The 24,724-nt window shown below is 43.4% G+C and overlaps 1 protein-coding gene across 1 annotated transcript; it reads right to left on the reverse strand.

The window, feature by feature from the left end:
* Positions 1-377: 377 nt before the first annotated feature.
* On the reverse strand, positions 378-23,247 carry urb2 (URB2 ribosome biogenesis homolog). Its single transcript, XM_055890078.1, has 10 exons — positions 23,179-23,247; positions 22,337-22,476; positions 22,043-22,219; positions 18,095-21,431; positions 17,544-17,704; positions 17,109-17,219; positions 15,967-16,209; positions 4,388-4,484; positions 1,954-2,093; positions 378-896 (listed from the first exon to the last, which is right to left on the reverse strand). The coding sequence occupies exons 2-10, from the start codon at positions 22,460-22,462 to the stop codon at positions 699-701; spliced, it is 4,590 nt and encodes a 1,529-aa protein (XP_055746053.1). The 5' UTR covers positions 22,463-22,476; positions 23,179-23,247; the 3' UTR covers positions 378-698.
* Positions 23,248-24,724: the final 1,477 nt, after the last annotated feature.

Consider the following 24,724-nt stretch of genomic DNA (forward strand, 5'->3'; position numbering starts at 1 on the left):
TACACTGGACTTGCTTACCAAGACAACATCGAATGTTCTTGAGTGGCCTAGTTAGATTTGATTTAAATCTACTTGAAAATCTATGGCTGGACTTGGAAATGGCTGCCTAGCAATGATCAACAACCAACGTCATTGAAGAATGTTAAAAATAAATGTGCAAATATTGTACAATCCAGGAGTGCAAAGCTCTTAAGAGACTTACCCAGAAAGACTCGCAATTGTAATCACTGCCAAAGGTGATTCTAATATGTATTGACTCAGGGGTGGGAATACTTTATTTTTACGATATTTGATTTATTTTTGTAAAACATGTTTTCACTTTGTCATCATGGGGTATTGTGTGTAGATTGGTGAGCGAAAAAACATTTTAATCCATCTTGAATTCAGTCTGTAACAATTTTTAATAAGTCAAGGTGTATGAATACTTTCTGAAGGCACTGTAAATCAAATCTTGAAAATTGGATAGTCTAAAGTTACAGTAAATTAGCCATCAATACAAGAAAGACCAAACAAGGTATTCAAATAAACACACTTGAGACATCATTTGTTGTCAATTACCTTTTTTTTTGTCCCACTACTAAACCAACACAAACATATATATATTTTTTTTTTTACATGTTTAAACAGTTGTTTAAGAAAAAAACTTGGCTGCTATGAAGAAAAAGTATTTCTGGAAAGCGAGATGGTAGAGGAGAGTGTCAGGCTGTGTATTTCTCCTCTCCTCGCCGCTGGATTTTATGGTAATGAGTATAACTGCCATAGAGATCGTTGAACACCTCTCTGACACCCATCTGGAGGGTGCTGTTCAAAAACTTAACGTCCTGCTCAACACAGAGGTCCAGGATCTTGTAAACTCCCTCTGTCAGGTGGCTCTTGATGTCTGGTTGCAGAGTAACCTTGAGGGCGTGGAGGAGAGTGGAAAGGAGAAGAAGGGAGGCGAGGGTTTCAATTTGACAGAGTGAGGCTGGGGAAGGGGTATTAAAATGGACTCAGAAACATAATGTTGGTGTGATGAGTGAGACGGCTGATCAGTGTTTTGCCTCTTTCTTACACCTTTATTTGTGAATGCAGCTGCGGCAGTTCTGAAAGCCTGGTAGGAACATAATGTACTGACAGCTGGAAACAGGACAGTGCCTCAACAAAACCTCTTAGAGATGCCAAGGCACATACTGAGGTGTGTTTCTTGGCTTAGTTAACCTTGAAAGAACAATGGTAGCGTTGAACTATTGCTTTAACCAATCCTTTGTTTAATTCTTACTCAAACAGTTTGTTATTACAAATCAATCCTCATGCATCTTTGAGTTTGCTAAATGACATGTTAGTCATTTCATTTAGCAGACGCTCTTATCCAGAGCGACTTACAGTAGAGGGCATACATTTTCTTCCCTCTCTCTGCCTGTTCCATGGAAAACGCTGACTATGGCACGCAGTCATGTAACGTGAATGCAGTCTCGTAGACCCTAGGAAAAAATGTGGTTTCTCCACATTGAGACAGTGCCAGATATGCTCAGACGGCATCACAATGAGACAGACAAATAGTCTACCAGAGTCAACAGTAAGTACAGTCCTTTAGAGTACAAGTTGGCACAGGTTGGGACAAGATTATGGCGGAAATGAAAATGTTGACTTCTCTTTCCTTCAAATCTGAGAAGTCCAGAGGACTTGCCTTAGCAGCTCTAAATGCAATACGAAGCATGGTTTAACTCCACAATAACAAACAGCAATGGATCAAATTAAAATCCTGGTATTCAATGTGCAGATAGTGTATTTCCTTCAGATGTAAGAGCTTGTGAGGGATGATAAAGGAGAAAAGGAAGATCTGGAGGCCATTTAAGGCCGAAAATTCATGTTTTCAACCTGCAAAAGTATAATAAAATAGCCTAATCGCCTTTTAAAACTGTGAGCGAAACGTCACGGCCATCTTCCTTGATGAGAGAAAACCAGAGATCTTACCTTCTGTAGCTCGCTGACGTACTGTGCTACCATGAAGGAGGAGAGGATAGTGAAGCCCTCGGCTGTGGTGGCGATGTGGGAGTACATGCGTTCCACCAGACGAGCACACTTCAAAAGCACCTCCGCATTGATCTCAGGGGCTGGGGAATAGAAGAGCAAAGCTTTTTAAAAACTAGACCACACCAAACGCTGAAGGCTAAACATTTATTTCAGCCAGAACTCCAGAAGTGGTACAACTTGTACAAAATGGTGACTGAGTGATGCAGCAGTGTGTGTTCAGAGTGCACTGTTATCCTAAAACTAACTTGGGCTGTATTGCTGATGAAAGCACAGCATTTTCTTTTTATTATTATTTTTTTTTATCCCATTTTCTCCCCAATTTTTGTGATATCCAATCGCTAGTAATTACTACCTTGTCTCATCGCTACAACTCCCGTACGGGCTCGGGAGAGACGAAGGTCGAAAGCCATGCGTCCTCCGAAGCACAACCCAGCCAGCCGTACTGCTTCTTAACACAGCGCGCCTCCAACCCGGAAGCCAGCCGCACCAATGTGTCGGAGGAAACACCGTGTACCTGGCCCCCTTGGTTAGCGCGCACTGCGCCCGGCCCGCCACAGGAGTCGCTGGAGCGCGATGAGACAAGGATATCCCTACCGGCCAAACCCTCCCTACCCCGGACGACGCTATGCCAATTGTGCGTCGCCCCACGGACCTCCCGGTCGCGGCCGGCTGCGACAGAGCCTGGGCGCAAACCCAGAGACTCTGGTGGCGCAGTTAGCACTGCGATGCAGTGCCCTAGACCACTGCGCCACCCGGGAGGCGAAAGCACAGCATTTTAATCAAATCCCAAGGGTTCGGGCTGAGAATTAATATTTTGTGAATGCATTGTGACAGAGCAGTACAATAAGAATAGGGTTTTGTATAAGCTGAGACTTCAAATCACGATAGCTAAGAGCAGAATATGGAGCAACAAGAGCCATTTAACCATTCTAATTGTGTATAGACTAATGTTTATGCTCACAGTCTGCATAAAACAAACAGTTTAGCCCATTAGACAACAAAGGCCAGGTTGGAACAATTTATCCATCCCTTTTTTCCTCTCGTGACTCATTGGATGTACAGTATAGCTATACCCACAGAGGAGAAATATGGCCATTGTCTGGGTGGCAGATATTGCCAAACAACCCAGTCGCCATGAAATATATCCTGTGAGGGTTACTATATTTCACAGAGCCAGCCAGGAACTAATTACATGACGTGCTGAGCCTGACATGCTAGTTAAAACGAATGAGCTGCTCCACTCCATTTTTCCTTCTTGACCCTTCCTCCTCTGTCTGAAACAGGGGAAGTCTGCAGTGGTGGCCTCCTTTGGCTATGGAAGACGAACACAAACAGTCTTATCATTAAGAACGTGTTATCTATGATTTCAAAAAAATTTACTCCACCTGAAGACAATTACTGTTGAATAATTGAGTATGTCATCATTTCCTTTTCGTCAATAATGTCAGGTAAGCTCTGATGTTGAAATCATGTTGCTGTCTTATGTTGTTCCTTTCAGAAACAGGAAAACAATGTATCCTGAATATGCTGATCACTTAGCTGAATACAGCTCCTCAACACTGATTCAACTCATAAGGGATGCATTTAGCAGTACAGGATTACAGGGTTTTAACAAGGTGTTCATCCACGAGCTTGGCTGGGACTCCAGCTGTGCACTGTGCTTTTCATGTCTCCTTCGACAGTTCTGTCACCCTCAGTGGGATTTTTTTTTTTTTGTATTTCCCTCACGTTCTTTTTGATCCAGTCCACGGGGACCAGCAGGGCATACAACCAGCAACAGAAATGTAACATTACTGAAGGAGAAACCATTCTTCTCCTTTCTCTCTTCCCACTGGGTAAGGTCAGCGGATTAAAATAGGCCCAGTTACATGTGTAGTCTGCTTGGGAATGGGGAGCGGGCACGACCACCTCTTACATAGTATAACATGATACGACTCACCTATAACATTCTTCAGTGCCATGAAATACTCTTGCCCGATTAACAGGACTGGTTAGCCTGGCGACAGTATTCTGGCGTCGTTTGACACTGACAGCACATATCTACAGAGGACTCCCTTGGGAGGAACCCAGGCTAAATATGTCAACTTTTAAAACAACAGGTGTCATATTTATCAAGGGGTGTGATGATTAAATGCTGAAAAATACATTTAATACACATGAAGATGGGTGGTCGCTCTTCTTTAAAATGGGAACCAACAGGAAAATATAAACTGCTAAATAATTTATTGGAAGAACACTTAGTCAATTCCTGTAAACACCAATGTCATTCCTGTCACTTGAGGTTATGAGTTAATGGGTGAATACTTAGATTACTGTATGAAGTGGTGGATGGGTGAGTGAATAAATGATTGAATGCATGGACCGATGGCCTTACCTCTCTCGGCCTCGCCCTTCTGTCTCCCCTCATGCATGATTGAGACCACCAGGCGGTAGAAACAGTTGAGGAAAGACGGTGCCGCTTTCAGCATCACCTGGGTACATACCAAAATAGGGCCACGTTACAAAAAGTTCAACTTAGACAACATTGCATTTGCAAGACATTTAGATTTTATCATGTGCCATCAGTCTCTAAACAAGAAAGAGAGAGAGAGAAAAAGAAAACTGGCCCACAATTCTCAGACGCTGCGATATTCCTATGAGTCATCAGTCAGCGAGGTAATAGTTTCCATGCACCCTCCAGTGTTCACGCCAAAGACGTGCCCCTCTCCAGAGCACATCTGCCTCCACTTAAGCACCCCTCTGGCACAGACCAACAGCCCTTTCCAGAAATTGATTCTGAAGTTTGTCTCTGAGAAAAGAAACTGCTTCATTGCCTACAGCGGGAGGCAGTGGGACATTTTCCCTGGTTACCACCCTCAAAATATGTTCAATGTCAGATTGAAACAGGCTAACTTAGGTGCTGGCCTGGATCCAAGGTTGAGGAGAATAATAGTCAAGGCGAATGGGGAAGCTAGTCACTCCCTTGGGCGCTTGTGTAAAAGGCTGAATCAAGCCAGAGAAAGATTCTGGTTGTGTTCCTCTGCTCAGACGTTGCTGATGCATGTCAGATCTTTCAACGTCTGGATAGGTAATTTTTGTATCAGCTAACATCATATGTTACAATAACCTGGTGCCCGAATGGGTTTGAGACTAAAAAACCTGCAGCATAGCTGTTGTCAAAGTCCTGCAAATAGGATCATGTTATTGTGAATTTGGATTCAAATTCTGGTACAGTGAGAATTGTTCTTATTAACCTGAGTTGCCAGACAATCTTTCTAAGGGTCAGTCCGTAGATCAGTGGACACTGAATGCACAATATGATTTCCTGGGTAAATGATAAAACACTAGCAACGGTCAACGACATTGTTAAAAACAATTCTAATGAATGTAACAATTGGACAACGGGTGAAGATTTGTAAAAATGTATTAATCCCCAGATATTGACTGAATTATACAAAAAACATTTTTTTGCTGGTATGGACAAATATAGAAAGTTCAGATATTACTTTTCCCCCCTTAAAATGCACTTGTATATTTTCTTATTGTATCAGGTATTTTTGTGTGTGTGTGTTAAAATAAAGAAAATGGGTGCCTCCCGGGTGGCGCAGTGTGGTAGCTATGCCACCAGAGATACTGGGTTCGGGCTCTGTCGCAGCCGGCCGCGACCGGGAGGCCCATGGGGCGGCGCACAATTGGCACAGCGTCGTCCGGGTTAGGGAGGGCTTGGCCGGCAGGGATATCCTTGTCTAATCGCGCACTAGCGACTCCTGTGGCGGGCCGGGCGCAGTGCACGCTGACCAGGTCGCCAGGTGTACGGTGTTTCCTCCGACACATTGGTGCAACTGGCTTCCGGGTTGGATGTGCATTGTGTCAAGAAGCAGCGCGGCTTGGTTGGGTTGTGTTTCGGGGGACGCATGGCTCTTGACCTTCGCCTCTCCCGAGTCCGTACTGGAGTTGCAGCGATGAGACAAGATTGTAACTATCACCAATTGGATACCACGAAATCGGGGAGAAAAAAGGGGTAAAAATAAATAACTAAAGAAAGAAAACAATACAGTATGTGCGACATTTGCATAAATACACCAAGTGTATTTACATATATGATTAAATTAACAAAGGGGTGGAACAGGGTTGCAACCACCAAACACTTGTCCGTCTACCTTACCTGCGCCGTCTAGACTGCCTCATTAATTACTGTTGTCACGTCCTCTTGCATAATTCAACAAGTTTCAATAGCAGGATTCCCTACGATTACAAATCCTCAATCTTCGTTCTAAATTACAACTATCCCTTTGGGGGGGGGGGGGGGGGGTACAGATATATTATTCATTTCAAATTCTAAGTTTATACATCGTACCCGTAGGCTGCCACTCAAAACAAAAACAGTAAGAATAATGTATTTAGTATAAACAAGAAAAGAAAACAACGTCCAATCCCAATCGCCAACCCCACGTCTCCATTCAGAGGGTGAATGGCCACAGGGTATGGTAGCAGGTGCCAGGCACTCCGGTATGATTGTGTCAAGAACTGCAAAGCTATTGGGTTTTTCACACTTAAAAGTTGCCCGTGTGTATCAAGAATGGTCCACCACCCAAGGGACATCCAGCCAGCTTGACACAACTGTGGGAAGCATTAGAGTCCATATGCCCAGCATCCCTGTGGAACACTTGACCCCTTGTAGAGTCCATGACGAATTAAGGCTGTTCTAAGGGCAAAAGGGTTCATTATTAGGTATTTTGATATTTTAATGGACAATAAAATGTGCTTTTCTTTCAAAAACAAGGACATTTCTAAGTGACCATAAACTTTTGAACGGTAGTGTATATGTATCTATATATTAGAGGTCGACCGATTATGATTTTTCAACGCCAATACCGATTATTGGAGGAGCAAAAAAAGCCGATACCGATTAAATCGGCCGATTTATATTTATTTGTAATTTATTTATTTTACCGTTATTTTACCAGGTAAGTTGACTGAGAACACGTTCTCATTTGCAGCAACGACCTGGGGAATAGTTACAGGGGAGAGGAGGGGGATGAATGAGCCAATTGGAAGCTGGGGATTATTAGGTGACCATGATGATTTGAGGGCCAGATTGGGAATTTAGCCGGGACACCGGGGTTAACACCCCTACTCTTACGATAAGTGCCATGGGATCTTTAATGACCTCAGAGAGTCAGGACACCCGCTTAACGTCCCATCCGAAAGACGGCACCCTACACAGGGCAGTGTCCCCAATCACTGCTCTGGGGCATTGGGATATTTTTTAGACCAGAGGAAAGAGTGCCTCCTACTGGCCCTCCAACACCACTTCCAGCAGCATCTGGTCTCCCATCCAGGGACTGACCAGGACCAACCCTGCTTAGCTTCAGAAGCAAGCCAGCAGTGGTATGCAGGGTGGTATGCTGACAACTACAACAATACTGAATGAACACTTATTTTAACTTAATATAATACATCAATAAAATCAATTTAGCCTCAAATAAATAATGAAACATGTTCAATTTGGTTTAAATAATGCAAAAACAAAGTGTTGGAGAAGAAAGTAAAAGTGCAATATGTGCCATGTAAGAAAGCTAACGTTTAAGTTTCTTGCTTAGAACATGAGAACATATGAAAGCTGATGGTTCCTTTTAACATGAGTCTTCAATATTCCTAGGTAAGAAGTTTTAGGTTGTAGTTATTATAGGAATTATAGGACTATTTCTCTCTATACCATTTGTATTTCATATACCTTTGACTATTGGATGTTCTTATAGGCACTTTAGTATTGCCAGTGTAACAGAGTATAGCTTCCGTCCCTCTCCTCGCCCCTACCTGGGCTCGAACCAGGGACACATCGACAACAGCCACCCTCGAAGCATCGTTACCCATCGCTCCACAAAAACCGCGGCCCTTGCAGAGCATGGGGAACAACTACTTCAAGGTCTCAGAGCGAGTGACGTCACCGATTGAGTTAGGGCGCACCCCGCTAACTAGCTAGCCATTTCACATTACACCAGCCTAATCTCGGGAGTTGATAGGCTTGAAGTCATAAGCAGCTCAATGCACAGCGAAGCGCTGCTGGCAAATGCAGGAAAGTACTGTTTGAATGAATGCTTACGAGCCTGCTACTCCCTACCACCGCTCAGTCAGACAGCTCTATCAAATATCAAATCATAGACTTAATTATAACATAATAACACACAGAAATACGAGCCGTAGGTCATTAATATGGTCAAATCCGGAAACTATCATTTTGAAAACAAAACGTTTATTCTTTCAGTGAAATATGCAACCGTTCCGTATTTTATCTAACAGGTGGCATCCCTAAGTCTAAATATTGCTGTTACGTTGCACAACCTTCAATGTTATGTCATAATTATGTACAATTGTGGCAAATTAATTACAGTCTTTGTTAGGAATAAATGGTCTTCACACAGTTCGCAATGAGCCAGGTGGCCCAAACTGCTGTATATACCCTGACTCTGCTTGCACGGAATGCAAGAGAAGTGACACAATTTCCCTAGTTAAAAGAAATTCATGTTAGCAGGCAATATTAACTAAATATGCAGGTTTAAAAATATATACTTGTGTATTGATTTTAAAGAAAGACATTGATGTTTATGGTTAGGTACACATTCGTGCAACTACAATGCTTTTTTCGCGAATGCGCTCGTTAAATCATCAGCTGTGTGGCGAAGTAGGCTGTGATTCGATGATAAATTAACAGGCACCGCATCGATTATATGCAACACAGGACAGGCTAGATAAACTAATAATATCATCAACCATGTGTAGTTAACTAGTGATTATGTTAATATTGATTGTTTTTTATAAGATAAGTTTAATGCTAGCTAGCAACTTACCTTGTCTTCTTGCTGCACTCGCGTAACTGCCACGCAGTCTCATCGTGGAGTGCAATGTAATCGGCCATGATCGGTGTCCAAAAATGCAGATTACCGACTGTTATGAAAGCTTGAAATCGCCCCTAATTAAATCGTGAAGCATGGAGTTATGCTTGGGGTTGTACTCATCCTTCTTCTTCCTCCAAACACGGCGAGTGGAGTTTAGACCAAAAAGCTCTATTTTTGTCTCATCAGACCACACGACCTTCTCCCATTCCTCCTCTGGATCATCCAGATGGTCATTGGCAAACTTCAGACAGGCCTGGACATGCCCTGGCTTGAGCAGGGGGACCTTGCGTGCGCTGCAGGATTTTAATCCATGACGGCGTAGTGTGTTACTAATGGTTTTCTTTGAGACTGTGGTCCCAGCTCTCTTCAGGTCATTGGCCAGGTCCTGCCGTGTAGTTCTGGGCTGATCCCTCACCTTCCTCATGATCATTGATGCCCCACGGAGGTGAGATCTTGCATGGAGCCCCAGACCGAGGGTGATTGACCGTCATCTTGAACTTCTTCCATTTTCTAATAATTGCACCAACAGTTGTTGCCTTCTCACCAAGCTGCTTGCCTATTGTCCTGTAGCCCATCCCAGCCTTGTGCCGGTCTACAATTTTATCCCTGATGTCCTTACCCAGCTCTCTGGTCTTGGCCATTGTGGATCGGTTGGAGTCTGTTTGAGTGTGTGGACAGGTGTCTTTTATACAGGTAATGAGTTCAAACAGGTGCAGTTAATACAGGTAATGAGTGGAGAACAGGAGGGCTTCTTAAGCAAAAACTAACAGGTCTGTGAGAGCCGGAATTCTTAGTGGTTGGTAGGTGATCAAATACTTATGTCATGCAATAAAATGCAAATTACTTAAAAATCATACAATGTGATTTTCTGGATTTTTGTTTTAGATTCCGTCTCTCACAGTTGAAGTGTACCTATAATAAAAATTACAGACCTCTACATGCTTTGTAAGTAGGAAAACCTGCAAAATCGTCAGTGTAGCAAATACTTGTTCTCCCCACTATATATAAATGGGATGGCGTATCGCTGCAGAATGCTGCGTTATCCATGCTGGTTAAGTGTGCCTTGAATTCTAAATAAATCACTGACAGTGTCACCAGCAAAGCACCCCCACACCACCTCCTCCATGCTTCATGGTGGGAACCACACATGCAGAGATCATACGTTCACCTACTCTGCGTCTCAAAGACATGGCGGTTGGAATCAAAAACCTCAAATTTGGACTCCAGACCAAAGGACAAATTTCCACCGGTCTAATGTCCATTGCTCGTGTTTCTTGGCTCAGGCAAGTCTCTCATTCTTATTGGTGTCCTTTAGTGGTTTCTTTGCAGCAACTCGACCATGAAGACCTGATTCACACAGTCTCCAATGAACAGCTGATGTTGAGATGTCTGTTACTTGAACTCTGTGAAGCATTTAATTCGGCTGCAACTTCAGAGGCTGGTAACTAATGAACTTATCCTCTGCAGCAGAGGTAACTCTGGGTCTTCATGAGAATCAGTTTCATCATATCACTTGATGGTTTTTGCGACTGCACTTGAATAAACTTTAGAAGTTCTTAAATGTCCGTATTGACGGACCTTCATGTCTTAAAGTAATGATGGACACTTGTTTCTCTTTACTTATTTGAGCTGTTCATGCCATAATATGGACTTGGTCTTTTACCAAATAGGGTTGGTATACAGAAGGTGGCCCTATCTTGTTACAACACAACTGATTGGATCAAACACATTAATAAATTCCACAAATGTATTTTTAACAAGGCACACCTGATAATTGAAATGCATTCCTGGTGACTACCTCATGAATCTGGTTGAGAGAATGCCAAGAGTGTGCAAAGCTGTCATCAAGGCAAAGGGTGGCTACTTTGAAGAATATCAAATATAAAATAAATTGTGATTTTTTAAAAACACTTTTTTGGTTACTACATGATTCCATGTGTTATTTCATAGTTTTGATGTCCTCACTATTATTTCACGATGTAGAAAATAGTACAAATAAAGAAAAACTCTTGAATGAGTAGGTGTCCAAAATGGTACTCTGTGTGTGTGTGTGTGTGTGTGTGTGTGTGTGTGTGTGTGTGTGTGTGTGTGTGTGTGTGTGTGTGTGTGTGTGTGTGTGTGTGTGTGTACACAGTTGAAGTCATAAATTTACATAGCCAAATACATTTAATCTCAGTTTTTCCCAATTCCTGACATTTAATCCTAGTAAAAATTCCCTGTTTTAGGTCAATTAGCATCACCACTCTATTTTAAGAATGTGAAATGTCAGAATAATAGTAGAGAGAATGATATATTTCAGCTTGTATTTCTGTTATCACATTCCCAGTGGGTCAGAAGTTTACATGCACTCAATTAGTATTTTGTAGCATTGCCATTAAATTGTTTAACTTGGGTCAAACATTTTGGGTAGCTGTCCACAAGCTTCCCACAATAAGTTGGGTGAATTTTGTCCCATTCCTCCTGACAGAGCTGGTGTAACTGAGTCAGGTTTATAGGCCTCCTTGCTCACACACGCATTTTCAGTTCTGCCCACAAATTTCTATAGGTTTGAGGTCAGGGATTTGTGATGGCCACTCCAATACCTTGACTTTGTTGTCCATAAGCCATTTTGCCACAACTTTGAAAGTGTCTTGGGGTCATTGTCCATTTGGAAGACCCATTTGCGACCAAGCTTTAACTTCCTGACTGATGTCTTGAAATGTTGCTTCAATATATCCACATAATTTTCCGTCCTCATAATGCCATCTATTTTGTGGAGTGCACCAGTCCTTCCTGCAGCAAAGCACCCCCACAACATGATGCTGCCACCCCCGTGCTTCACGGTTGGGATGGTGTTCTTCAGCTTACAAGGCTCCCCCTTTTTCCTCCAAACATAACGATGGTCATTATGGCCAAACTGTTCTATTTTTGTTTCATCAGACCAGAGGACATTTCTCCAAAAAGTACGATCTTTGTCCCCATGTGCAGTTGCAAACCGTAGTCTGGCTTTTTTAATGGCGGTTTTGGAGTAGTGGCTTCTTCTTTGCTGAGCGGCCTTTCAGGTTATGTCGCTATAGGACTCGTTTTACTGTGGATATAGATACTTTTGTACCCGTTTCCTCCAGCATCTTCACATGGTCCTTTGCTGTTGTTCTGGGATTGATTTGCACTATTCGCACCAAATATCTGAGCGGTATGACGACAGCGTGGTCCCATGGTGTTTATACATGCATACTATTGTTTGTACAGATGAACGTGGTACCTTCGGCGTTGGAAATTGCTCCCAAGGATGAACCAGACTTGTGGAGGTCTACAATCTATTTCTGAGGTCTTGGCTGATTTCTTTTGATTTTCCCATCATGTCAAGCAAAGAGGCACTGAGTTTGACAGTTGGCCTTGAAATATATCCACAGGTACACCTCCAATTGACTCAAATAATGTCAGTTAGCCTATCAGAAGCTTCTAAAGCATGTCATAATTTTCTGGAATTTTCCAAGCTGTTTACAGGCACAGTCAACTTAGTGTATGTAAACTTCTGACCCCCTGGAATTGTGATACAGTGAATTATAAGTGAAATAACCTGTCTGTAAACAGTTGTTGGAAAAGTTACTGGTGTCATGCACAAAGTAGATGTCCTAACCAACATACCAAAACTATAGCTTGTTAACAAGAAATTTGTGGAGTGGTTGAAAAATGAGTGTTTACATACACTCCAACCTAAGTGTGTGTAAACTTCCGACTTCAACTGTAATATTGTCTCCTAACATGAATTTATTTTAACTAAATATGCAGGTTTTAAAAAATATACCTCTGTGTATTGATTTTAAGGCATTGACGTTTATGGTAAGGTACATTTGTGCAACGATTGTGCTTTTTTCGCGAATTAGCTTTTGTTAAATCATCCGCCGTTTGGCGAAGTAGGCTTTGATTCGATGATAAATTAACAGGCGCAGCATTGATTATATGCAACGCAGGACAAGCTAGTTAACTTAGTAATATCATCAAGCATGTGTAGTTAATCACTAGTTATGTTAAGATTTAATGTTTTTTTATAAGATAAGTTTAATGCTACCTAGCAACTTACCTTAGCCCCTTGCTGCACTCGTGTGGTCAGCCTGGTGGTCAGCCTGCCACACAGTTTCCTCATGGAATGCAATGTAATCGGCCATAATTGGCATCCAAAAATACCGATTGTTATGAAAACTTGAAAATCGGCCAAGCCAATTAATCGGTCAACCTCTAATCTTGACAAACAGACAATACATCCCTCCCTACCTTGTAGGCTTACCCAGTATTGAAGGCTTGGCAATCTCTGAATGTCATTAAAATTTTGGGTGTTTCGTAACAGATGTCTTTCCATTCATCATTTGGCCTCTATACAGTTTGGATAATTGATTCATTTTATTTATCAATAAAAATAAAATAAAAAGTTTGGAGACCTACTCATTCAAGGGTTTTTATTTTTACTGTATTGTAGAATAATAGCGAAGACATCAAAACTAACTTTGTCAGATGGCTACTGCGTTTGCTATACAGATAGACGTACAGATTTTCTATCCAAATATTTTGTACAAAGATAAGCATAATATTGTTAGATTATAGGTGTAACTCTTGTAGTCTTCCTCACCTGAAGTTCAACTGACAGAGTCAGTTAGAGCGCCCGAGTGGCGCAGCGGTCTAAGGCACTGCATCTCAGCGCTAGAGGCATCACTACAGACACCCTAGTTCGAATCAAGGCTTTATCACAACCGGCCGTGATTGGAAGTTCCATAGGGCAGCGCACAATTGTCCCAGCGTTGCCCGGGTTTGCCCGGTGTAGGCTGTCATTGTAAATAATAATTTGTTAACTCACTTGCCTAGTTAAATATATATATTTTTTAATAGGCCTGCAGTGGCTAAAGCTTAATAATAGCCACACCATACCTTAAACATTTCTAAACTTTATTAGGGTAATATCAAAATTAAGTCAAGCTATTGTTTATAGGGAAAATACAAGCAGGAAAGCAAATGTAAAGCAGGGAAAATAAACGCACTACCATCCCCTGTGCCCCCCAAAAAACACAAACTTACACAAAATAAAAAGTTTGCCCCTCCCCTATTTTGGATCACACCTCGCCCCAGTAAAATTAGATCTCTCCCTAATAAAAATCACACCTATCTAAACATACTTTAAATTGTTTGCGAGATCAAACAGATCATCCTTATAATTCGAGTGTTAATTTTCGGAAGTTGTTTTAATTTCAGCGCATCAAAATTTGTAAAAATTGAAATTGTATGTTTTTAAAATTGCACAAAAAATGAACAGCCATCAAAATAAAGTGATCTTTCTTCTCTTTCACTCTAACATGCTAACTACATCGCTTGCCTCGCATGCATTGCAAAATAAATGTAGACATACATGTTATTCAATTATTGCACCCACACTGCTCGCATGCGCCAATGAGCGTCTGCGTTGTCAAAGGCTAAAATAGAAGTCAGTTCTATTTGTGACGGTGATCGCGCTGCAAGTCCTGCCTCTCTCATCTCCTCATTGGTTTATAGAAGAAGATACCCACGTGCCATCTCCTCATTGGTTATACCCACGTGGGTGACAAAGACGATCGGAGGTCGGTGGTGGTAATACACCTTTTATGAAAGTTAGTTGCCAATCGCCATATAAGTCCAAAGAAGAAAATCCTGGAAGGAGGAGAGATGACTAGAAATAACTCGGTTGACCGTTTTATCTATGGATTAATTGTCGGAGTAGAGGACCTTGTGCATTTCAGGTAAAATAACAACAACGTTTATATCCCAGGACAAATTAGCTAGCAACAGCAAGCTAGCTAAATAGGACAAATTAGCTAGCAACTGCAAGCTAGCTAGCTAAATTGCCATAAATGTTTAATGCTTTTCGACCTGTCCCCAAATTAACATAATTGGTTCAGAGTTTGTTTTGCTATTTCAACCTGCGTGTCTTGATAGCGTTTGGCGTGGGGGGACAAAATCAATTTTCGCACGATGGCATGTGCGAGGCCGGTTTGGGTACCGTGTAAGTGTCGAGACGGTATGTTAAATCCCTGAGAAGCTTCAGCGTTCTTATAGATTCTACAGAAAGACAATGTATTCCATTAAGACCATTTCAGCCATTACCGGAGTGTGTTTGATAGGTCATTACAAACCTTTCGGCGGTTGTAACATTAACGGGAGGAAAAAAACAACAGGAACAAGCAAAAAATATGAAAGTCACAGGATTAAAATGAAAGCAATCAATCGAAATGCGATTAAAGTGACAAGTGGATTTTGCACTCCTTGAGCACAGGAAATAGATGGCTGAAAAAGACAGATCCTCAGGTGGACGGTGCATGTGCGTTGCTAAAAAACACTAGGCATGCCAACTGTTTCGCTTGCCAGGAGAGAAACTAATAGTCCCTTTGCTGCAATGCACATGTCTGCGCCAGCATCTTAGCATGCAACCGTGGTATCTATCTACTCATCTAAGCCTTGCATTCCATTGTTTATGACTATAAAGGAAATGCTGTTTTGTCCGACAGGAACAGCAAATTAAACAAATCAGGCACTCGGTGCATGGACATTTTAAAGTGTTCAGGCTTTCGATTACCGAGAAGCCAGGCTTGAGTTTTTAGCATAGGGGAAGGACGGAAATGGAGCAATCCCCAGCACTGACAATGATTCAGTCTCACACCCTGAGGGTGTCTGGGTGAAAGGGACAAATCAGAAGGCCATATTTGTGAATATGAAACTAATCCACAATGAGAGATTAGAAGAGCACAAAACAGGGACTCTTGTGTTGTACTTCAGAGGGGAAATGTGATGCAAACCCCAGGCAAAATGTGCTCTGCTGTAGTGTTATTCAGCACAAGCCACCCTCCAAAATATATCAAAGAACACGGTGGGCAAAGGCCATATTGAGAGACAAAGGTCTACAGTAGCCTCAACAGCACTCACTTTACTTGAGTCATTCTTTTAAAAGGTATCTTTATTTTCTCAAGCAAGACAATTGGGTGCTTTATCCACCACTGACCATCCGTGTGCCCAAGGTTGAAGTAAAAACATAAAAGATGCATGAAGTGACATTTATCGAACCCAGGCCACTAACCTGCGGATGACACCGGATGACTGCAAACAGAGCCTCGTGAATGGCCTCAAAGGTAGCGTGGTAGACTTCCATCGTCAGGTGCTCAAGGGGGACAAACTGCAGGGCCCCCAGCACCACGGTCACGTGGTGGGGGTTGGAGAGCATCCTCTCCCCCTGATGGAGCATGGCTGTCAGAGTGTCCAACACCGGCACGGTCAGAGCAGCAGTCAGGGTTGGCTCCTTGCCAGCCTCCTTCACTAGAAACTGAGAGAGAGCAGAGAGGACCATGGGAGTTGAACCAGAGATGAATATAACGAGGAATATGGATTTAAGATGGAGGACAGAAAGAGAGAAACTAGCAAGGAGTGAAGTACTACATCCTGTATGGGTTCTCAAAATGTGCTGTCTCAATGTTTTACTATTGTTGTTGACAACAATAAGTAAATAAATGTGGCAATTAAGCAATGAAAGTTTACATTTGGATTTGGCAATAGGGCGAAGTAACCCATAGAGAGCACAGAGAAAAACTGATATACAATTAAGGTGTGAGGCAACATTCCTGTTTGTAAGTGTTGTGAACACAGTGAGGGATTGTAGTTGTGTTGTAACACCTAACGTTAGTTATTCCTGCAGAGTTGCAATGAGGTGAGAAGGGGCAATATTGATAAATGAAAACAGATTCAGCTTGATTAAACGGGACAGTAACAGGGAGGGAGAGACACTTACTGCTGCAGCCCAAAATTGGCTTTCCCCAGCTAAATAAATTCTTCTCCAGTATCAGATCCAAGACCCAGGAGACAGTGCAGCGGAGAAGCGTGACATGCTTTGTAACGGACAGCCAGACTGTGGTTCTAATTACAGTGCTCTCTGCAATGCCCCAAAGGGGGTTTCTACGTTAGATAGGAAACACATTTACCCTTTAAGTCAATGATAAGTCTATGCCAAAGCCAAAGCTTTGTTTTGTCCCTCTTGAAGCATGGACGCAGGTTTTTAAGTGAGAAAGACGCAGGTTTTTAAGTGAGAAGGACACATTGTACCTTCACCATAATTTGGATTTTGAGTGATTCTAGCTCAAATAATATTTTTCAGTGGCATCAATTGATTTGGATAAACAATCCTTGTTTATCCAAATCAGCACATCAAATGTCACAGTGAATACTTACTACTAAGGCAGATATGATCTGAGGTGCAATGAGCCAGAACGCATTCAAGCAGGTTTCTGGAAGCAGACCGCTGGCAAGCAACTTCGTTATCGTCACAGTTGAAAGGACTTCCTGCAAAATACAGTGTGCTCTTTGTAGTGTGTCAACAAAGCCCACATAACCATTTTAGGGAAAATCTCTGTAGAGGAGAACTGAGAAGAGGGAAAATGGAGGGATTCCTGTGCTTAAGTATCTATTAGGAAAAATATATGGCTAGGTTTTAAAGGTGGCGTCAAATACAATTTAGTAGCCCATATAGGAAATGTTATCCAGACTTCAGTGTTTAAGTATTCAGGACACCAAATACAGTAGCTTGTAACTCAGAAAGCATAATTCTACAGTAACTAGTAATATCACAACTTGTACAGTAACACTTGCAGTAAATATAACACTTACCCTATGACAGCCGCTCCTGAACTTGGCGGTATCCAGTCCGTCTCGGAGCAGCAGCAGGAGAAGGTGGAACTGTTCTGGGGTACTCCTGACCAGCAGCTGGTCCAGAAGCTTCTTTACTGGCTCCTCCAGGGACCTCACCTCTGATACTGACAGCCATGGGGCTAACACAGAAGCATTATGGTTAACATTAAATAATAGGCGTGAAGTATCAAGTATCTATCCATAAAGCTATCATTATATTTATCCATTACCGGGAAATTGAGATGGTTTCTAAATGTAGAATTCTTTTGAATAATATTTTTTTATAACAATATGTATTATTGTGTTCAAGAGTAATTCTGTGCAAATTCTTAATTATGTCTGTTTTAGTTATCAATGTCTGTCAGCAATGTCACAGGAAATGTACTTTGACATTTACTTGAGCGCTATTTTACAGATATTATGAGCAGGAGGAAATCACACAACGCACACACAGGTGAGCATCTCAGAATACACTGTACCAAGTCTGATTAAAAAAAAAACTTTAATTGTTGTGGAATAAGAGCGCGTACCTGCAAGCAGTTTGTGGACATTCTGCAGAATTGACACAAAGAGCTCCTCCTGACCTAGGGCATTGGTAATCTCTGCAGCAGCGTAGTACGCTGAGAGGAAGTAAAGCGATGAGACCAGGAAGTCCATAGGGCGCTGGGATGGGCACAGCTCTCTGAGAATCTGCTGGCTGAAGCTCCTGTACATGCCCATGTGGCTTAGACTCTCCTGTGTGATGCCCTCGCTAGGCTCATTTTGGGGGCAAGCACAGGCCAGCTCGCTCCTCAACATCCCGGTCACCACATCCACGGAGAAGGCCTGGCCTAGTAGACTGCCTGTCTGAGCCCTCAGGCTGGCCTGGATGGCAGGGCCCATGACAGCAGTGGTCTTCCCCAGTAATTGACTCAGGGTCTCAGCTAGCTGCTTGGTTGTCCTGAGGCTGGATGTCATGGCCTGGCACAGTGTGTTCATAGACGCAAGCAGGAGCTGTACGGCGAACAGGCCCCCTGTTTCAATGTTTCCTGGGAGAGAAGACAAAGCCATAACGGCCACCTCGCTATTGACCAAGTAGGTGGTGAATTTCTCCAGGTTAAGGCGGACACTGCTCTTTCTGTGGATTATCAATAGGATCAGGGACTGGATGAAATCCTGGACGGTTTTTAGGAAAGTCAGCCAAGCAGAGGTGTCCACGGTTTGAAAGTGGCCCTTATTGCTGTGTGAAAAGAGAGCTGTCAAAGCTGCCTCCAAGAGGCTACTCCCATGCATAATCTTTAAAACATGATGGGAATTATTCCCTGATAGAAGCAACCCCATGAGACTGAAGAGCTGATTCAGCAGATGTATTGTTACGGCAGGCTTCACATCATTATGTAGCTGTGTGTCTGTGACCATGAGGAATAAAAGTAAAAAGAGCCCTGAAAAGTCTTCAGAGGACATTCCATCTGGGTTAAGAGCATTGGTGACTTGAAGTAAGCTTAAAATGTTATCGGCTTGACTTTGAGATAGGGTTATAGAGGCTCCGGTCGTACTAGAGTTCAGTATGTGTTGGGCTATGGACTCCAGTCTCTTCAAAGCAGAATGGGATTCACTGACATCACCATCTGACTGAGTTACTGCACTTCCTTTGTCTCCAGCTGTCGAACAGCTTACTTCACTCAGCTTCATGAGTGCAGGACAGACAGAGGCCATGTCTGGGATGCCGCTGAGAATCCCCACAATCCTTTGAGTGACACATCTGACAACAGCAGAGTAAATAGTGGGTAACTCGACAAGAACAAGGCTCTCAAGCAGATCTTTGGAAATGAGAGAGACAGACAGCCTCTCATTGGTGTCATTTGGTGTCTTCTGAAGTAGGGAGCTGAGGAGAACATCAGCTATACGACACACTTCGTCCTCAGTGAGGAATGGCAAGATCATTGGTAGGTTTGTGGTAACGAGGTACCAATGTGCCACTGGGTACGTGCTGGCATCCACACTACTGACCTGACGGTCCCATAGCTGGTCACTCTGCTGGCAGAGTTGAGGGGCTCCTCTCCCCACAATGTACTGGGCTGCTCTGCGGAGGACATCTGAAGCTCTAGTCTGTGCCAAGAGCTCATTGCTTAGGATAACTTTCTTCATTTGTTGGAGAGTGAGCAGTTTTTGCAGGAGGTGGGTCATGGGGCTCCAGTGCTGGTCGATGGGAGAGGCCTGATCTTCACCTGTCGCCATCACACTAGAGAGAATACCTATGTCGTCTAGTATGTTAACGCTAGCTGGGTCAGCTGGAGATGTGTATTTTGTACAGTGAATCTGAAAGAGGGTGTCCACCTCCACCCAAGTGTACTTTAGCAGAAGGCCTGCATCTTGGACTTTCTGACACCCAGGGACGTCTGGGGCCTGGCCTTCAGCCAGCTGCAGGACTGGCTTCACCACCTGGAGCATCTTCTCCATCAGAGCCTGGGTTTGCCTCACAACAGGAACTGGTGTGCTGTTGTCCAAAGTTTTCAGGCTGAACAACACAGAGTACAAGAGCACACTCAAGGAGAACAACTTCAGGGACATGTCTCTGTTTCCTTCCAGATCCGGGAGTACATAGCTTGTTACGTTCTCTAAAATGAGGCAGCATATTTCCAGACTTTGGCTGGTGGGGTTGTCCAGAAGGCATGTGCCGAGCGTCCTATGCACTGCCTCTGGGAGAACGGGCTGTCGGCGCTCATCCATTGCTGGGCGGCAGATGACAGCCAGGAGCTCCTCGAAGAGCTTGGGGAGCTGCCTCAGCTTGGCGTAGATCTGGAGAACAGAGGAGATGAGGGCCTCACGTGCCTTCCTAACCCGTGGCTCTGTGCAGTCGGAATCAATCCATCCTGCCGACAGCAGCTCGTCCAGGTCCGGCTCTATGATCAGGTGGTTGAGACTGAGCAGGGCTTTTAGACAGCGGTACCATGCTGATATGCTGGGCTGGGCATTGTTCAACAACAGCTTCACCACCTTCCTGTAGAAAATCAACTGAACCTCCTTGTACTTTATCCTGTCAGCCGCCACATTGTAAATGTCTGCCGTCAAGCATAAATTCAAGAGGTTCTCCAAAGTCAGCAGAGCTAAGCTCCAGTTTTCCCCATCAAACAGGTCTTTGAGAGTCACCTCATTTGTGAAATCCAAGGCAGCGATTAACTGTGTTAACATATGAAAGCAGAGTACTTTATTATCTCCTCCTTTACAGTAGGCATCCAGAGAGAACTTGAAGAGCAGTGGGAGGGAACTCGACCTGACCGCAAAATGGAGATCAGTGTCACAGTACCCTTGTGCACAAAGCTTTGAGAGTATCGAGTTGACTGGGGAGAGTAGGCCTTTCCCCGCTGCTCGCTTCTTCATCCCTGGCTCCTCCTTTGAGAGGAGCTCCTCCTTATATGCCTGGAGGTGGTCTGGCAGGAAGAGAGCAGACTGCAGGATGGTGTCCACTTTCCCACGGATGTCCCTACTCAGGTGCTGGCGGACACGAGGGTCATCCTCGGCCATCCAGACCCTGGAAGTCAGTAGGTGTCTGAGTAGGAGGAGGTGCTGGAGCAGGTGTGTTGTGACTTGGGCAAACACGCGGTTGGCGTTGGGCTGCTGCTTTTGGACCGCGAGGTAGCTACTCAGGGTAAGGAGGAGGACCTCAAACACCTGGGGTGTCAGGGGATCTGTGGCTTGCTGCTGACTGAGCTTGGAGCAGCCCAGGGCACACAGCTTGGCCAACAGCTCCACCAGTAGCTCATACTTAGTGGTGAATGTGACAGAGAGGACTGAGGAGGAAAGGATGCCCTGACAGCAGCTCAACACGGTGGAGACAGACACTGAGGAGGTCCCTGAGGCAAACTCCTGAATCCTTTCAATTATAACCTGGAAAGAAAAATCACTTGTCAAAAATTTATACATTCAATAAAACAGGTGTACTTTTTTTTACAATTATTTTACCAGGTAAGTTGACTGAGAACACATTCATTTACAGCAATGACTTGGTGAATAGTTACAGGGGAGAGGAGGGGCATGAATGAACCAATTGTAAGTTGGGGATGATTAAGTGACCGTGATGGTATGAGGGTCAGATTGGGAATTTAGCCAGGACACCGGGGTTAACACCCCTACTCCTTCAATAAGCGCCATGGGATCTTCAGTGACCACAGAGAGTCTGGACACCCATTTAACATCCCATCCGAAAGATGGCAGCCTATACAGGGCAATGTCCCTATATCACGGCCCTGGGGCATTGGAATATTTATTTTAGACCAGAGGAAAGGGTGCCTCCTACTGGCCCTCCAACACCACTTCCAGCAGCATCTTGTCTCCCATCCAGGGACCAACACTGCTTAATTTCAGAAGCAAGCCAGCAGTGAGATGCAGGGTGGTACGCTGTACCATCAATGTCCTTATCTTGAAAAGCATCAAACTAACTTAAGCTGCTAAAAGTGTAGCGATTACATACTGATCATCGGCACTTATGACCAACTTACCTGCGCTACTGCCAAACGAAGGCTGATGGTTTTTCCTTGGCTCAACACACTGTGTAGCTTTTTGCTGTGCAAAATATCATCCAGGTAGATCCACAAGCCTTCCACCACCACCTGTGGCAACTCCACTTTCTTACTGTAAAAGCCTGTCAATGCATGACTTATCCAATCAAAGAGTACCTGTAAGGAGATATAGAACACAGCACTTCAATATAAAACAAATAAGGTTTACAGAGACAATAGGATAAACATGCTGGTATAATTCACCTAATATCTGATGATGGGCAGATGTGTTACCTGTTCTTTGTTAGGAAGTAAGCACTGTGATGAAATCCATGCAAAACGGGCAAGCTTCAGTTTGTCCACCCAGGGTGTCTTGGGGTTTTTGAGCTTCAAGTGAATACCAGAGTACATGGCAGCCATATCTGAAGCCTGGCCTGCGGAGAAATTGAGTCAATACAGTTCTCAGACTAAAGGACTTACCTTATTTGGCCAGTAGAGGGAGACGTTAACTTAAAGTTAAATTCTGACTGCTTAGTATAATGGAGCAAGCTAGTGAATGGACTTGAAACCGCAAGAATCCACATGATTGTGAAATAAAAATGAAATACATTTGTATGTCACATACACTATATACAACAGGTGTAGGTAGACCTTGCCGTGAAATGCACCATGCCTGGAGTGCACTGGTCAAACAAACGTGTAATCAGATTTGTTTTATAGCAAGTAGCATTGACTACATGATGACCTATTACTGTTTTATTACAGATATACACATATTTGGTACTAGCTTTAGTTACTAACTCGCCAAGGTTGTTTCTGCAATGCTAACATCTGTCAAAAATGGCATGTCAAGTCGAAAGAAGTAAATAATACAAGTGAAAGTCATTCATATTTAGTGTCATGAGGTTGTAACAAAATCGAAGGAGACTCTAGAAAGAACAAGCGAGAATCTACTTGATCAACGGCTAGCATGCACGGCTAAGCTAAACCAAGTTAAGCTAATCATGGGTCTTTCCGCTGTGCTTTTAACTAAAAAAATACAAGGCAACGTCTGAACAATTCAAACACTACTCATTTTAATAAAATTATGAATTAATAACCGATTTTGTTAGCAAATTATGTTAGATGTTACTTACTATTTTAACACCAACACGTGTTCCGGGGTTTTCACAGACAAACTTTAACCTTTACCCTTTGAACTTCGCTGTATCCAGACAAAAACAATCGAGTGCTGGTGATTGCTCACTTTAAAAAAAAAACGTAACTTTAATTTAACTAGGCAAGTCAGTTAAGAACAAATTCTTATTCTTAGTTGATAGTTATTCAGGAAACAAATTATGCCAGTTGTCCATATACATTTGAGAAATTAACCATCTTTTTAAAGCACTTAAAAGTTTAACATACTGAGAAATATTGCAGGAAATTATGGATAAGTTACTTTATATAATTTTATATAAATTATTTGGTTACTTTTTCCACTATTAATAATAAACTCAGCAAAAAAAGAAACGTCCCGTTTCCAGGACTTTCAAAGGTAATTCGTAAAAATTCAAATAACTTCACAGATCTTCATTGTAAAGGGTTTAAACACTGTTTCCCATGCTTGTTCAATGAACCATAAATAATTAATGAACATGCACCTGTGGAACAGTCGTTAAGACACTAACAGCTTACAGATGGTAGGCAATTAATGTCACAGTTATGAAAACTTAGGACACTAAAGAAGCCTTTCTACTCACTCTGAAAAACACCAAAAGAAATATGACCAGGGTCCCTGCGTGAATGTGTCTTAGGCATGCTGCAAGGAGGCATGAGGACTGCAGATGTGGCCAGGGAAATAAATTGCAATGTCCGTACTGTGAGACGCCTAAGACAGCGCTACAGGAAGACAGGACGGACAGCTGATCGCAGTGGCAGACCACGTGTAACAACACCTGTACAGGATCGGTACATCCGAACATCACACCTGCGGGACAGGTACAGGATGGCAACAACAACTGCCTGAGTTACACCAGGAACGCACAATCCCTCCATCAGTGCTCAGACTGTCTGCAATAGGCTGAGAGAAGCTGGACTGGGGGCTTGTAGGCCTGTTGTAAGGCAGGTCCTTACCAGACATCACCGGAAACAACGTCGCCTATGGGAACAAACCCATCGTCGCTGGACCAGACAGGACTGCCAACAAGTGCTCTTCACTGACGAGTCGCGGTTTTGTCTCACCAGGATTTGCGTTTATCGTTGAAGGAATGAGCGTTACACCGAGGCTTGTACTCTGGAGCAGGATCGATTTGGAGGTGGAGGGTCCGTCATGGTCTGGGGCGGTGTGTCACAGCATCATCGGACTGAGCTTGTTGTCATTGGGAAGACATCCTCCTCCCTCATGTGGTACCCTTCCTGCAGGCTCATCCTGACATGACCCTCCAGCATGACAATGCCACCAGCCATACTGCTCGTTCTGTGCATGATTTCCTGCAAGACGGGAATGTCAGTGTTCTGCCATGGCCAGCGAAGAGCCCGGATCTCAATCCCATTGAGCACGTCTGGGACCTGTTGGAATGGAGGGTGAGGGATAGGGCCATTACCCCTAGAAATGTCCGGGAACTTGTCGTGCCTTGGTGGAAGAGTGGGGTAACATCTCACAGCAAGAACTGGCAAATCTGGTGCAGTCCATGAGGAGGAGAT

The sequence above is a fragment of the Salvelinus fontinalis genome, chromosome 30, assembly GCF_029448725.1.
Source record: "Salvelinus fontinalis isolate EN_2023a chromosome 30, ASM2944872v1, whole genome shotgun sequence".
NCBI lineage: Eukaryota > Metazoa > Chordata > Actinopteri > Salmoniformes > Salmonidae > Salvelinus > Salvelinus fontinalis.